The sequence below is a fragment of the Arachis stenosperma genome, chromosome 10 (assembly GCF_014773155.1).
Source record: "Arachis stenosperma cultivar V10309 chromosome 10, arast.V10309.gnm1.PFL2, whole genome shotgun sequence".
Lineage (NCBI taxonomy): Eukaryota > Viridiplantae > Streptophyta > Magnoliopsida > Fabales > Fabaceae > Arachis > Arachis stenosperma.
The window spans coordinates 5,058,378-5,072,809 of NC_080386.1; the positions used below are offsets into that span (position 1 = coordinate 5,058,378).

A 14,432-nucleotide genomic window follows, 5' to 3' on the forward strand; every position below is an offset into this window, starting at 1 on the left:
ATGGTAATGGGATAAGATTCTCTCTAACTATTTTGTTTTTCTTATGTAAATATATATTTGATTATTTTTTATTTATATAAAATATTTATTTTTTGGAGTAGAAGAACTGGTCCTCGTCCAACCTTCTGAGCCATTGACCAAAATGTCCCTCACACACAAACGCATTTTGCTCGCAGCCACGCGCTGCGCGTATATTCCCAACCCCACGCCGGAGCCAGCAAGTTTGGCCACCCGACACGTCATCAAGTGAGCCCAGACGCTGTCGAAACCCTAAATGCACGACACATTCACTCCAAATTCGCTTCAAACTCAAACCCAAATCAAGGCACCTCCTCCCCCAAAATCGAACGGTTCTCATAAGGCCATGTGGTAAGCTTAGGAAATCAGTGCCGTCCGTGCCAGATCTTGCGGTCATTTTACCGGGCACCGGATGAACCAACGCCATCCGTGGGATTTTGCATTAAGAACAGATCAACGGTTAATACGGCTACCCGAAATAGACACGGGCAGATCTCATCGCCTTTAAGAACCGGCCATAGCACCCATTTGTTCCTCGCACAGATTAGGGTAAGCCAAATTCCAAACCCTAACCACTACGCTTTTTTAGTTTTTATTTTTGGTTGTCAGCTCCTTTGATTCAAAAGCTTCGTTTCCATCGGCGGCGCGTGACGATTTACACCGCACGTGAGAATATCGCCGGCAAGTAATCTCATCTTGAGACCTGACTTATGTTCTGTTCGACCCGCATTGGGGATTTCATGCCAGAGGTGCGCCGGAATCTGACCGGACGGCAGTGATCTTGCACCTTGATGGCTTCCGCCGTCCTAGCCAACCGAAACGAACCTAATTGGCCGCAGCATAGAGGCGGTGTAGCTGGATTCATGGGGAAAGTACCATTTTCTAACCCTAACCCTAATTCAAAATTTGGTAATAAAAAGAATCAATCGGCGTTAGATGATGCTTCCTCCATCAACCGGAGGTCCAACGACGGCAACCATTACCAATATGTCACGTTCAACGTGGCGTCGTACTCAAAGAAGGAACTGAACGAGCTCAAGAATCGCTTGATCTTGGAGCTCGAGCAGATTCGAAAGCTCAAGAGTCGAATCGAGAATGGAGAATTTCAACCCAAGCAGAGCTTCAATGGCCCTCCCAAAAAATCGTCGACCAAGAAGATCTCTGGCAACAAACGGCCATTTCCGTTGGTGAATTCCATCACCAAAGATTTGAAACGATCGAATTCAGAGTTTGGAAACTTGATGAAGTCCTGCTCGCAGGTTCTACAGAAGATCATGAAGCACAAGGTTGGGTGGATCTTCAACGCCCCCGTTGATGTCGTTGGAATGGGTCTTCACGATTATTATGATATAGTGAAGAAACCCATGGATCTGGGCACCGTGAAATCCAATCTCGCGAAGAATGTGTACTCTACGCCGTCGGATTTTGCCGCCGATGTGCGATTGACGTTTAAAAATGCGCTGACGTATAATCCCCCTGGTCACGATGTGCACAACATGGCTGACCTGCTTTTAACCAAGTTTGAAGAGCTGTATCGTCCTGTGCATGAGAAATTCGAGGATTCGATAAGGCAGCAGGATCAGGATGTTGATGAGGAATTGCAGGCCAGTTCATGGAATCATGTGGAACCGGAGAGGGTTGAGAGGGTTAAGAACAAGAAGGAGAATGTGATCCCTCCGGCAAGGTTTCAACCCGAGCCAGTGCAGGCCCCTGCGAGCTCTTCGAACCCTCCAATGGTGCAGTCGCCTGTGCGCACCCCTTCCCCTATGAGAGCCCAGCCGGTGAAGCCTCTGAAGCAGCCAAAGCCTAAGGCGAAGGACCCCAATAAGAGGGAGATGAGCCTTGAGGAGAAACACAAGTTGGGTATTGGGCTGCAGAGTTTGCCTCCTGAGAAAATGGAGCAGGTGGTACAGATCATAAGGAAGAGGAATGGGAACCTTAAGCAGGATGGGGATGAGATTGAGCTTGATATTGAGGCTGTTGACACTGAGACCCTTTGGGAACTTGATCGATTGGTGACAAATTGGAAGAAGATGATGAGCAAAATTAAGCGGCAGGCACTACTTGGCAACTTGAACAACAACAATGTCGCATCCAATAAATCCAATGGGGTAAAACAACTTTCATTTTTTGTGTATTTATCTGTTGAATGGGTTAGACTTATTTTATATATCATCGTAATGATTTTCTTGCCATATATACTAATTTGTTACTCTGATCAAATGGTCAGGAATTGGCTATTAGTGAGAAGGTTGAGGCGGCTCCGGCTGAGGTGAAGAAACCAAAGAAAATGGATGCTGGGGATGAGGATATTGACATTGGGGATGAGATGCCGATGAGTACCTTCCCCCCTGTGGAGATTGAGAAAGATAAAGAAGTCGCCGGCGGCCATGCTAGTAGTAGTTCTAGTAGCTCCAGCAGTTCAAGTAGTGATTCCTCGTCATCTAGTGGTACTAAATTTGCTCCTAGTTGTTATTTGGTTTGTTCTTGAGACAATCTGCTAGCAGGGGAACCTAAAATTTTACTCTTATTTTACTCTCTGCAGATTCAGATTCAGCGAGTTCCTCAAGGAGTGATTCTGAAGCAGACAATGGTCACTTGTAGCAAGCAGATGACTTTTGTTACTAATGGTTCAACATGGCCAATGTGCGGTGTTCTGCCGAAGAAAATGCTCTGCTTCACGGCTTCTCTTGAGTGTGCAGCTTCAACTCATGGATGAGGTGTGTGCTTTTGATTCTCTTTGTATCTCCTTTTCGCTGCAATGCTTCAATTTTCTGCAGATGGAATGATGGCTAAATTTGTGATTGCATTGTTATTTCAGGTAGTGTTGCTGTGAACATGGTTTGCTGTTTCATATTGGATGGATTTTTGGTGGCAGAGCAACTGCTAGAATGGTTTGTGGTGTGCAATATTTTGTAAAAAGGATTCGTGAATACTGAAGAGCTAATCAAAACAATGGTAGGCCAGAAATTAGAGTGCAATGTGGTGAAAATCTTAATTTAGTTCTGTTAGATTGGTTAGAGATTAGGATAGGTTGGGGAAAATCAATGTTTATGAGTTCACCTTGTACACATTACTGCTACAGTAAATAGAATTATCCTCGTTGGAGATGGCCCTTTAAAAGGGCTTGACAATTAATCAGATTAGAGATCTAAATTTTGTATGTACTACAGACTTTAATGACTCATTATATAATCACCAATTCTTTCAAGAGAAGTGTGAAAAGATGGACCAGAGTGAAGGAAGGAAGGATCATTTGGCTCTGAGAGCTGCTTTGGCAGTGGCGACTGTTGAGTGTTGAATGAGACGATTAATATTATAAATTTTCACTGTTGTGTACTTTCAGATCTTGTTATTAATGGAGAGTGACATTTGTTTTGGTGCTATGACCATATGGCCAGAAAAATATTAAGCGTCGCCATAGTGGAAATCACTGAAAAATATTGTTTAAACTTAATTTTGCACGAGTTAAATTGACCAAAGCATATCCTCAAGCTCCAGAATGTCATAGGTAGGGTGAAAAATATGAATAAAATAGCACCACTGAATCGACGTTTCACACTTGACAGGAGACTAGTGTTAGTTTGAACCCCATATACTGATACACAGAGAGAGTGGTGTCTTGCTAGTACAGTACAGAACAGCCTTTCATTGCAGTTAAAGCATATGATTTAAAATATAGGTAAATGCAGGTTAGACTCTACCAAAAAGATTCATATTTTGCTACTCTAAAAGTCAACTGTAACTTAAAGATTTGGAAAACGAAGCTGAATAATATCCCACTATATAATAGTGCCCTAGTGATTCCTCTTGGAAAGGGTAGAACAAGTCCTTCTTAAAGGAAATTTGGACCACCGATCTCATCAGAATTGAAATTCAAAGCAAGTATTTCCAACTTGTCTTGTCTGCAACCTTGCGAGAAATACCTCTTGAATTGGATACACTGTTGTGGAATTAACAATAGCCAGGGCCTAAATGAGGTACACACTACACTATAAGGACCTGAAGCTTAAATGTACTGCTTTACCTTACCATAAAGCATCTAAGACATGCGCCAATATGTATCAATAAAATGTTATTAAAACACATGGAATCACGGATCATACAACTCTACTAAGTTTATTCGATGGTATCTATGCAGGAACAGTTCGGTACCCGACAATATTATCAGAAGAAGGAATTTAACGTTATCCCAAATGGCAAAAGCTGTCATTTGCTAATTAATATTAATACATGTCAGCTTACTGCATACATAAGTCTAGTACCAAGTAATGGACTCTCTAAAAACTTGTATATGCGAATTCCACATCAGAAGTTACCACCTATATAAGACAACACATCATCCATTTGTTTTTGTAGCCCAAGAAAATGAATCTCACATTTACATGTGACTTACAAGAAGCATGATAGTATATATTCCCAACTCTGCTAAGTTACTCTCAAAAGTTTTGGAAGTTGTAGATAGTGTTGGCCAAAGGATGCATATAAATGGGAGAATGATTGTCAGAGAATAACTAATGAACTTAAATCCTACTTGACCATAAAAATAGTGGAGTGGCAACTGCTCCAACTCAAGTTCTCACACATCTCTATAAATAGCTACTTAGCCTCAATTCCTCAAAGGATAGTCATCACATATTCACAGAGCTACGTTCTGTTTTGAACTGACATAAAACCTTAGAGAGAAAGTTTTTGCGATCAAATTTCAAATGCAGTCTTTCTACATAGCCATAATAACAGTAACTCTTCTAATATCAAATTCCGAATCCATTCTGCAGCTGTTAGATTCATCAAACCCTGGTCAACTTGTTTAAGAGAACAATAGAAACAGAACATCATCTACTCCAGAAGTAGCGAAATTCCTTATCGCACAAGTAGCAATCTGCATAAATTCTTGTAGCCATTGAATTGTATTGTGTGATGCATGGAGCGTTCGTATCCATTCTTCATTCCTTTGTATTATTGTTCATTGATGAAGTATCTTCCAATAGATCAACAACGAAAAATTCTGTTCAGAACTGAACAGAACTAATTATATAGACATTCCAACAATCATGAACTTTACGGGGTCCAAAAATGTATTTGACTTTATTTTAGGTACAAGTTTTTAGAGCTTATTATAGTTTAAATTCAGCATTAATAAGTTGAATTATTTCATACAACATATTATAAAAATTTAAGATAAATGACACTCACATCATGAAAGCAGGTGATGTTACATACGAACAATTTTATATTTGTAGGAATATGCATTAGTCTCTTAAATCTACATAATACGCATGATATCACAATATTATTAGTCTCGTTTGTAAACATGAAACTGGGTTCTGTAAAAATTAAAAAATATAAAACATATTAACGAATATATGAAATAAAAGTACCTAATCTTGACAAAGAAATTTATCCAAAGGTCAATGTGCAATTCTTCACAGAAATTATCCGTAATAATTGTTTTACTTATATAACAAGAAGAAACAAAATCAAATATTAGAAAATAGCCGCTATAAATATCGAATATTAAGCATACATTGACCGCATAAACGAAAAGACTTAAAAATACTGAATTACTATTTTTTTATATTTTCTAACAGAAAAAACATAAAAACATTAACCAAAAATATAACTTATTTTTTAAATTTTTATAATTATATTTTCCATTTTAAAACTTTTGTATAGAAAACGATCGTAATTAGATTTTTATAATTTATTCTTTTTATATCTAATTTATCATTAAACTCTCTATCTTTTGAATTTTATCCTGTATTCATAACCAATTGCAGAGAGAACAAAAAACACAAGGCAAAATTGCCAATATCGTTATTCAAACAGCGTGAATCAGCACTACAAATTGAAAACACTCCGGGTAAAAAGTTACCTCCAATAATTAGTTACAAAATTACGTAACCTTTTATACTCTCTCCTACTAAATCAAAAAGATGATTCATTTGTTCATCTGTAAATCGAGGGATAAAAAATCAGATGGAATAACTGCCTACAAAACACTACTTGGTTCACTTTTTCACCTCCTCGTATTCTGCCTCCGGAGCCTGCTCACCACCCTGAGAACCTCCGGCAGATGAGCTGCCACTTGACCCACCTGACATGTGCTCACCAATCTTGGAGACCGCCTTGTTTGCGGCATCAAGCTTTGCCTTAATCTCATCAACATTGTCTCCTGACATTGCCTTTCTTAGATCTGAAACTGCGTCCTCAATTTCCTTGGCCACTTCACTGGGAATCTTTTCCCTGTATTCCCCTAAACTCTTCTCGATGCTGTAGATGGTAGTATCAGCGCTGTTTTTGATGTCAATGAGAGCCTTTCTTTCTTGGTCTCTCTGAGCATGCAATTCTGCTTCTTTAACCATCTTCTCAATCTCATCATCTGATAGTCCACCGGATGATCGGATTGTGATTTGTTGTTCCTTACCAGTTGACTTGTCTTTGGCAGAGACGGTAACAATTCCATTGGCATCAATGTCAAATGTAACCTCGATCTGAGGCAAACCCCTGGGAGCAGGAGGAATGCCGACAAGCTCAAATTCTCCAAGCATTTTGTTGTCTGCGGCCATTTCCCTCTCACCTTGCAGCACCTTGATACCCACCTGTGTTTGGTTGTCAGCTGCTGTTGAAAACACCTGAAACAACGATAGCATTCGCGATTTCATGACACGAACTTATGGAAAATTTGCAGAAACCGAAACTGAGTGGATACGAGACTTTGGGGTATTCGAATTACTCATATAACCATGTCTTTGCAATAAAAAGATCATTGAACTTCCTTAGGGATTGACAACTTAAAAACAACTTCCTAAAGAAAGCATCAGTAGATTAAGGGATTACCTGACTCTTTTTTGTTGGGATAGTAGTGTTGCGGTTAATCAACCTGGTAAATATGCCACCCAAAGTCTCAATACCCAAAGAAAGTGGTGTAACATCAAGTAACAGCAGCTCTTTAACATCTCCACGTAGGATACCACCCTGGATTGCCGCTCCCATGGCAACTGCCTCATCAGGATTTACTCCTTTGCTTGGAGACTTTCCAAAGATAGCTGAAACCACTTCTTGGACTTTAGGCACACGGGTCATCCCTCCAACAAGAAGAACCTCGTCGACATCCTTGATAGATATATTGGCATCCTTCAGGCAACTCTTGCATGGTGCCTTAGTCCTTTCAATCAAGTGATTCACCAAAGCCTCAAACTTGGATCTGGTCAATGTGATGTTCAGATGCTTAGCACCAGATGCATCTGCGGTGATGAAAGGAAGATTTATTTCTGTTTGAGATGTTGAAGACAGTTCTATCTTAGCTTTCTCAGCAGCTTCACGAAGTCTCTGCAAGGCAAGCCTGTCCTTTGAAAGGTCAATATTGTCAGTCCTCTTAAACTCGCTTACTAGGAAGTCCAGTAAGGCATTGTCAAAATCCTCTCCACCCAAGAATGTGTCACCATTTGTTGCTTTCACCTTGAAACAGAGATGTTATCAGTATAAGATTATTTTTACTTCCTCCAAGGCAAAGAAAAAGAAGCTGAAAATAAATGAAGTAATCACCTCAAAAACACCATTAGAAATTTCTAAGATGGAGACATCAAATGTTCCACCTCCAAGGTCAAAAACTGCAATGAGACCCTCTTTGTTGTTCATTCCATATGAAAGTGCTGCAGCAGTGGGCTCATTGATAATTCTCTGCACATCAAGACCTGAAATTCTACCAGCATCTTTTGTTGCCTGCCTCTGAGCGTCATTGAAGTAAGCTGGTACAGTAACTACAGCCTTGGAAACTGTCTTCCCAAGATAAGCTTCTGCTGTTTCCTTCATCTTGGTGAGAACAAAGGCACCAATTTGGCTGGGGGAATACTGCTGCCCATTGGCCTCAACCCATGCATCTCCATTTGGGGCCTTAACAATCTTGTAGGGAACCATTTTCATCTCCTTCTGTGTTTGAGGATCATCAAAGCGCCTACCAATCAACCGCTTGGTACCAAAAAGTGTGTTTGTCGGGTTGGTTACTGCCTGACGCTTTGCAGGTGTACCTACAAGCAACTCCCCTTTCTGGTTGAAAGCAATCACGGATGGTGTTGTTCGAGCACCTTCGGAATTTTCAATAACTTTTGGGTTCTATAGAAGATATAATATAAATCAGCACAAACCATAATATTGGAAAATGGAAACACAAAACAACAATTTAAGAGCAAGAATGACTTGCCTTTCCTTCCATAACAGAAACACACGAATTGGTTGTACCCAAATCGATACCAATAACGTCATTTCCAGCAGGCCTAGAACTGTGGCAAAGATGGAAAAAGTTTAATGAGTTAACATGAACATACATCAAAGGTATCTCCAACGCGAGTAACCAATGAAACCAGAAACCCAAAACGGCACCTGAAAGGTCGACACAAGCTTGACCACTTATGAGCTACATATGCTGGCTTAGCGCCGCCCGCCAACTGCACAAACATGTAAAAAAAAAAAAGAATATATATCAAAAATAGAAAAATATTCTTTCAGCATACAAATTACAATTCAGTACACTTCATTCAAAATTCAAGTAGCCAAACATCCTATTGACAACAACAGCAACTCAAAAAAATTCTGCAGCCAGGCTAGATCAGCTAGACACATCATCCATTATAAAGTTGTAAGCACGAAATGAAATATGAAAAGTTTAGATCGGTTGTAATAAAAAAATAATGGTTAGATCGTGGATATTAAAACCTTGAATTCGAGTATCTAGTATCTCCAATATGCAACTGTCAAGTTATATTAAACTCTCATTTTCATATGACTGGATTTAAATGATATTCCAACAGAACAAGTAAGCTAAAATCTCAACAAAATCTATGAACAGATAACTAAGAACAAACAGGAGTATTCTCAATGAATAAAAAGCTTCAATGAGCTGAAATGAACAACATCAACCATTACAAAAGAACAAAAAGAGGCGTTATGCGGATTAAATCTGAAAAAAAGAAAAAAAGAGAAGCGATGATAGTTATATACCGAGCGAAAGGCGGACAAAGAGGTAGATGCGGCGTCGCGGCGGCGGAGGGAACGGAGGACGGCGGCGGCAGCCATTGCAGAAAATTGATGGATCGGAATGAAAAGGGAAAGTGGCAAGTGTTAGAAAGTGGGTTTGAGAGGTTTATATGAGTGTCTGGCTGTTGAGGAGGGTTTAGGGTTTTGGTTGGTTCTCACTTCTCACTAAAAATAAAAACGGTGCTTTACTGCTCCTATTTTTAACGACGGTGACACGAATGTTCTAGAAGACGTATTAGGTGGGTCTTAATATTTAGGGGCTTTTCATGCTCCCACCCTTAACCATGGGTTAATCAAACGGTTGAGATTTAAAACCATAATAATCTTACAGCAAAATTAAATTTTATTTGGAATAGTGGTTCTTTGTCCTTTGCCTAGTTTAAAGAGAAAATGAGAATAGGTCTCTGTTTCTTAACTTGAAGATAAATAAATCTTTCGTTAACTGAAAATATAAAAAATTTTTTAATTTTTTTAAATGTGAGATATTTAAATTTTTTTAAAAAAATTTATTTATTTTTATATATTTTAGACAACAAAAATAAATAAATAAATTATAAACGCCATTAAATGTGGAGCTAGTTTAATGAGTGATTAATTGATTGGTTTCTAAGTTTTTTTGTTTACCGGCCCATATACAAAAATATCTAACAAATAATTAAAAAAAATAGTCCAAAACAATTTGAAAATATTTTATTTCGTATGTTTTAATTACTGGTGGAATAATAAAATAATATTAAATACAATGAATATATACTATAAATATTACATATATAAAATTAAGAATACTAAATTAAATAAAATATGTCCTAATATTATCCGCCAATATACATGTAATCATGTATGTTATTTACTATGTTTGAATATAATATATTGAGCAATAAATAATAGTATAATTCGTATGGCTTGGTAGCTTTCTGCAACTCTCACTGCTCCAAATAGCGTTGATACTTGGAAATGGCCAAATGGAAATGATGATAGGAGTCGATGGATCTTTTTTTCAGATATAAATGGCCTTACCATTACTGGTGGAGGAACCATTGACGGCCAAGGTGCACCATGGTTGGAATGCTTTAAACTGGTCAATGAAACCAAAGGCCAACCGTAAGTACTAAAGTACAAATTGAAATGGTTTTAATAAGAAATTCCTAAGTATTCATAATGCTACCAGAGGAGATTCGATTTTCTGTAAACATTATTGTAAGCTACATTTGCAAAGACACAAGTTGCTTACTTTATCTTTTCAATTACTGCTTTCGTTTCATAATAAAAAATTATCATATTACAGATATTAGTGTATATTAAATTTAACTATTAAAATTAATAATCGCATAAAATATATATTAAAATATAAAATATATTTTAAAAATAATTTAAATTATATATTTATATATAAATATATAATAATTAATTTTTTGTATATAAAGAATATTTTTATATAAAAAATCATATAAACTAAATATTGTACTTGTAAAATAGATAATAAAAGAGACACGTACGAACAATATGACTCTATTAGAGAATTTATCTATGAGAAATATTAGAGGATCATTAGAAATTATTATTTTTAGTCGTTATTTAGTTTTTAACTCAATTTCTTTAGTCTAGTAATTCAATAATATACTTTTTTGGGTCCATTTGAAAAATTTTAAAAGTAATTTTTTGAGTTTTTAACTTATGAAAAGTAGTAGTATTAATGTCGGGTACAATTTTCAAAATCAAATTGCAACTTTCTAAGAAGCTAATTACACTATCTCCAATAAAAAACTCATCCAAGTCCCTATTTATGACCCACTTGTCATAAAAAGTAACTCTACATATGTTTTTGCGTCATAAACAGTAAATAGGAACTCAAAGTATCTCTCTCTTCTCCATTAAGAATAACTAACTTTAATCCATGTTGTGGTCTCACTTAATTAATTAATGTAATTATTTTTTTCAATAATATTATTTAACTTTATAAATTTAAAAATAATTCACTATTAAACAATAATAATATTAAAAAATTTATATGTAACAAAAAAATAATATCAGCAAAACTTTGATTCGTAAACTTGGAAGAAAATGAAGAAGAGTAGAATATATAGAGTAATAAAATATTAATTTATTAATAATAATGGTAACATAGTAACGACTAGTTTCCAACGGCTAATTTTGCAACGACTAATTTTAATAATGTGGTTAGCATTTTAAATTTTAAAAATAAAATTAACCAACCCAACCAAAAATTATTTTGTAAGGTGTAAAAATTAAGTTTATTTTTTAATATAAATAAATTTAGAGTAATTACCCAAATCAGTCCCTGAGGATTTCAGAATCGGACATTTTAGTCCCCAAGGAAAATTAATACACAGATTAATCCCCAAGGTTTTACTCCGGCAGACAAATCAGTCCCCAGTTCATTTTCCGGCAGTGTAATTACCCAGATCAGTCCCCAGAGATTTTAAAAACGGACATTTTAGTCCCCAAGAAAAACTAATGTACAAATCAATCCCCAACGTTTCTCTCTGTTAGACATAATAGTCCCCTGTCCAAAAATAAAATAAAATAAAATAATTATTATTATTAATTGCACAATAATATTGTACTATATTTTTTGTATTTTTTGGACAAAAATAATGATAAATTTATTTATTAAATTCTTATATATATATAGTGTCAATAATAATAATAATAATAATAATAATAATAATAATAATAATAATAATAAATTACTAGAGATTATTTTACAAGAAATTTAAAGTTAAAATCATTTGATATGTTTGTATTTAATATAATCAAAAGACGGCGTATGTAAAAAAAATATATATGTTTGTATTAAAAAATATGTATTAAAAGAAAATATTTTAATTTGGATTAATATTAAATACATATTTTTTTAATACAAACATTTTTTTAAAATACTACATCTTTTGATTATATTAAATATAAAAATATCAAATAGTTTTAACCTTGAATTTCTTATAAAATAACCTCTAATAATTTTATTGATTATTATTATTATTAATTAAAATCATTTGATATTTTTGTATTTAATATAATTAAAAGATGTACTATTATTATTAATTACATAATAATTATTATACCATGATTTTTTGTATTTTTTAGATAAAAATAATAATTTATTCATTAGATTCTTATATATATATATATATATATATAGTCACTCAATAATAATAATAATAATAATAAATAAAACTATTAGAGATTATTTTAAAAGAAATTCAAGGTTAAAACTATTTGATATTTTTATATTTAATATAATCAAAAGATGTAATATTTTAAAAAAATGTTTGTATTAAAAAAATATGTATTTAATATTAATCCAAATTAAAATATTTTCTTTTAATACATATTTTTTAATACAAACATATATATATATTTTTTTACCAAGGACATCTTTTGATTATATTAAATACAAAAATATCAAATGGTTTTAATTTTAAATTTCTTGTAAAATAATCTCTACTAATTTTATTATTATTATTATTATTATTATTATTATTATTGAGTGAATATATATATATATATATATATATATATATATATATATATATGAATTTAATGAATAAATTTATCATTATTTTTGTCCAAAAAATACAAAAAATATAGTACAATATTATTGTGCAATTAATAATAATAATTATTTTATTTTATTTTATTTTTGGACAGGGGACTATTATGTCTAACAGAGAGAAACGTTGGGGATTGATTTGTACATTAGTTTTTCTTGGGGACTAAAATGTCCGTTTTTAAAATCTCTGGGGACTGATCTGGGTAATTATACTGCCGAAAAATAAACTGGGGACTGATTTGTCTGCCGGAGTAAAACCTTGGGGATTAATCTGTGTATTAATTTTCCTTAGGGACTAAAATGTCCGATTCTGAAATCCTCAGGGACTGATTTGGGTAATTACTCATAAATTTAATTAATTATAATTTAATATAATAATATAAATAATATTCAATATTAATTATGATATAAATAATTAATATAAATTATTAATTAAATAAAAATTTAATTATTTAATCTAATTAATTATTATAATTATTAATAAATTAATTATGATTTAATTATTTAATTAATTATTATTTAAATAATTAATATAAATTATTAATTAAATAAAAAATATAATTATTTAATATAACTAATTATTAAAATTATTACTTAATTAATTATTATGTAATTATTTAATATAATTATTTAATTAATTAAAATCTTATATAATTATTTATTTTTATAATAACTTAGTAAGTGGCAAGTTATTATTGGACAACAAGAATCTACATTTAGAGGGACTCTCTCTTCTCGATCCAAGAGAAAGAACTCCTTCTCATTTTACTCCAACGATTGGTTTCTTTTTTTTTTTCTGACATGCATAATAATAGGAAATCCAAAAAGTCACTGTTGGAGTTGCTCTTATACCATCTCTAGTAGGGAACTCATCACAGTTTCTGTTTATGACCCACCTGTCATAAAAAGTAACTTCACATCAGCTTTTGCGTCATAAACAGTAAATAGAAACTCAAAACATCTCTCTCTTCTCCATTAGGAAGAACTAACTTAAGTCTCTATTGTGGTCCCACTTAATTAATTAATTAAAATACTTGAAATTAATGTAATTAATTTTTTTGAATAATGTAATTTAAATTTATAAATTTAAAAATAATTCACTATTAAAAGATATTAATATTAAATAAATTCATATATAACTGTTGAGTTAAGAAATTAACTAAATTAATTAGTGATGACAAACATTATTTTTGACAAAATAAATAATTAGTGTTGATTAATTAATAGTTGTATGTTGCTAATTAGTTATTATATGATTGCAGGCCATAATTCAAATTTAAGTAGCCCAATTAGTACAAAATAAAATAACAAGGCTGGGGGCTAGTAAATCAAGCGAAGTCCAAGAGAAACAAGGTCAAAGAAATCAAAACGGGCCAAGCAAACCATATCCATATCCAAGCCCGATTTGATTTCGTCAAGCAAATCTCTCTCACCTACTCTTACAAAATCAATGTTCACCTTTTTGCTCTTGGTCAGAAAACACAGAAGAAAGAGAGAGCTTCTTCCACATGCCATTCACCGAAAAAGAAAGAAAGAGAGAGATTAAGTTTGAAAGGCAGATGTCAAATCAGTGAGTTCAAACCAAATCAAGCTTAAGAAAAGATTAAATGTAACACATTTCCTTTTACATGCAACACACTTTCTTCTCTTCATCTTCAACACTCTGCCACTCCGTTTTGAGCTATATGGAAAAGAGAATTTCTGTTCTTCTCTGCTGTAAATCCACGGTCTCAAACATGTCTTGGGGACCAAGTTGATTTTCAAGGGTTCAGATTAAGTTGACCATTGGAAGACTCTTGTGGTTGCT

General features: G+C 33.8%; 2 protein-coding genes across 2 annotated transcripts; one reads left to right on the forward strand and one right to left on the reverse strand.

Moving 5' to 3' along the window:
* The first annotated feature begins 544 nt into the window (after positions 1-544).
* On the forward strand, positions 545-3,404 carry LOC130955178 (transcription factor GTE7-like). The gene is made up of 4 exons (XM_057881993.1): positions 545-2,129; positions 2,249-2,468; positions 2,564-2,738; positions 2,840-3,404. Exons 1-3 carry the CDS (start codon positions 810-812, stop codon positions 2,620-2,622), a joined length of 1,599 nt encoding a protein of 532 aa, XP_057737976.1. The 5' UTR covers positions 545-809; the 3' UTR covers positions 2,623-2,738; positions 2,840-3,404.
* Positions 3,405-5,760: 2,356 nt separating this feature from the next.
* On the reverse strand, positions 5,761-9,257 carry LOC130955886 (heat shock 70 kDa protein, mitochondrial). The gene is made up of 6 exons (XM_057882879.1): positions 9,019-9,257; positions 8,401-8,465; positions 8,222-8,300; positions 7,567-8,133; positions 6,859-7,479; positions 5,761-6,653 (listed from the first exon to the last, which is right to left on the reverse strand). Exons 1-6 carry the CDS (start codon positions 9,091-9,093, stop codon positions 6,030-6,032), a joined length of 2,031 nt encoding a protein of 676 aa, XP_057738862.1. The 5' UTR covers positions 9,094-9,257; the 3' UTR covers positions 5,761-6,029.
* Between the last annotated feature and the right edge of the window lie 5,175 nt (positions 9,258-14,432).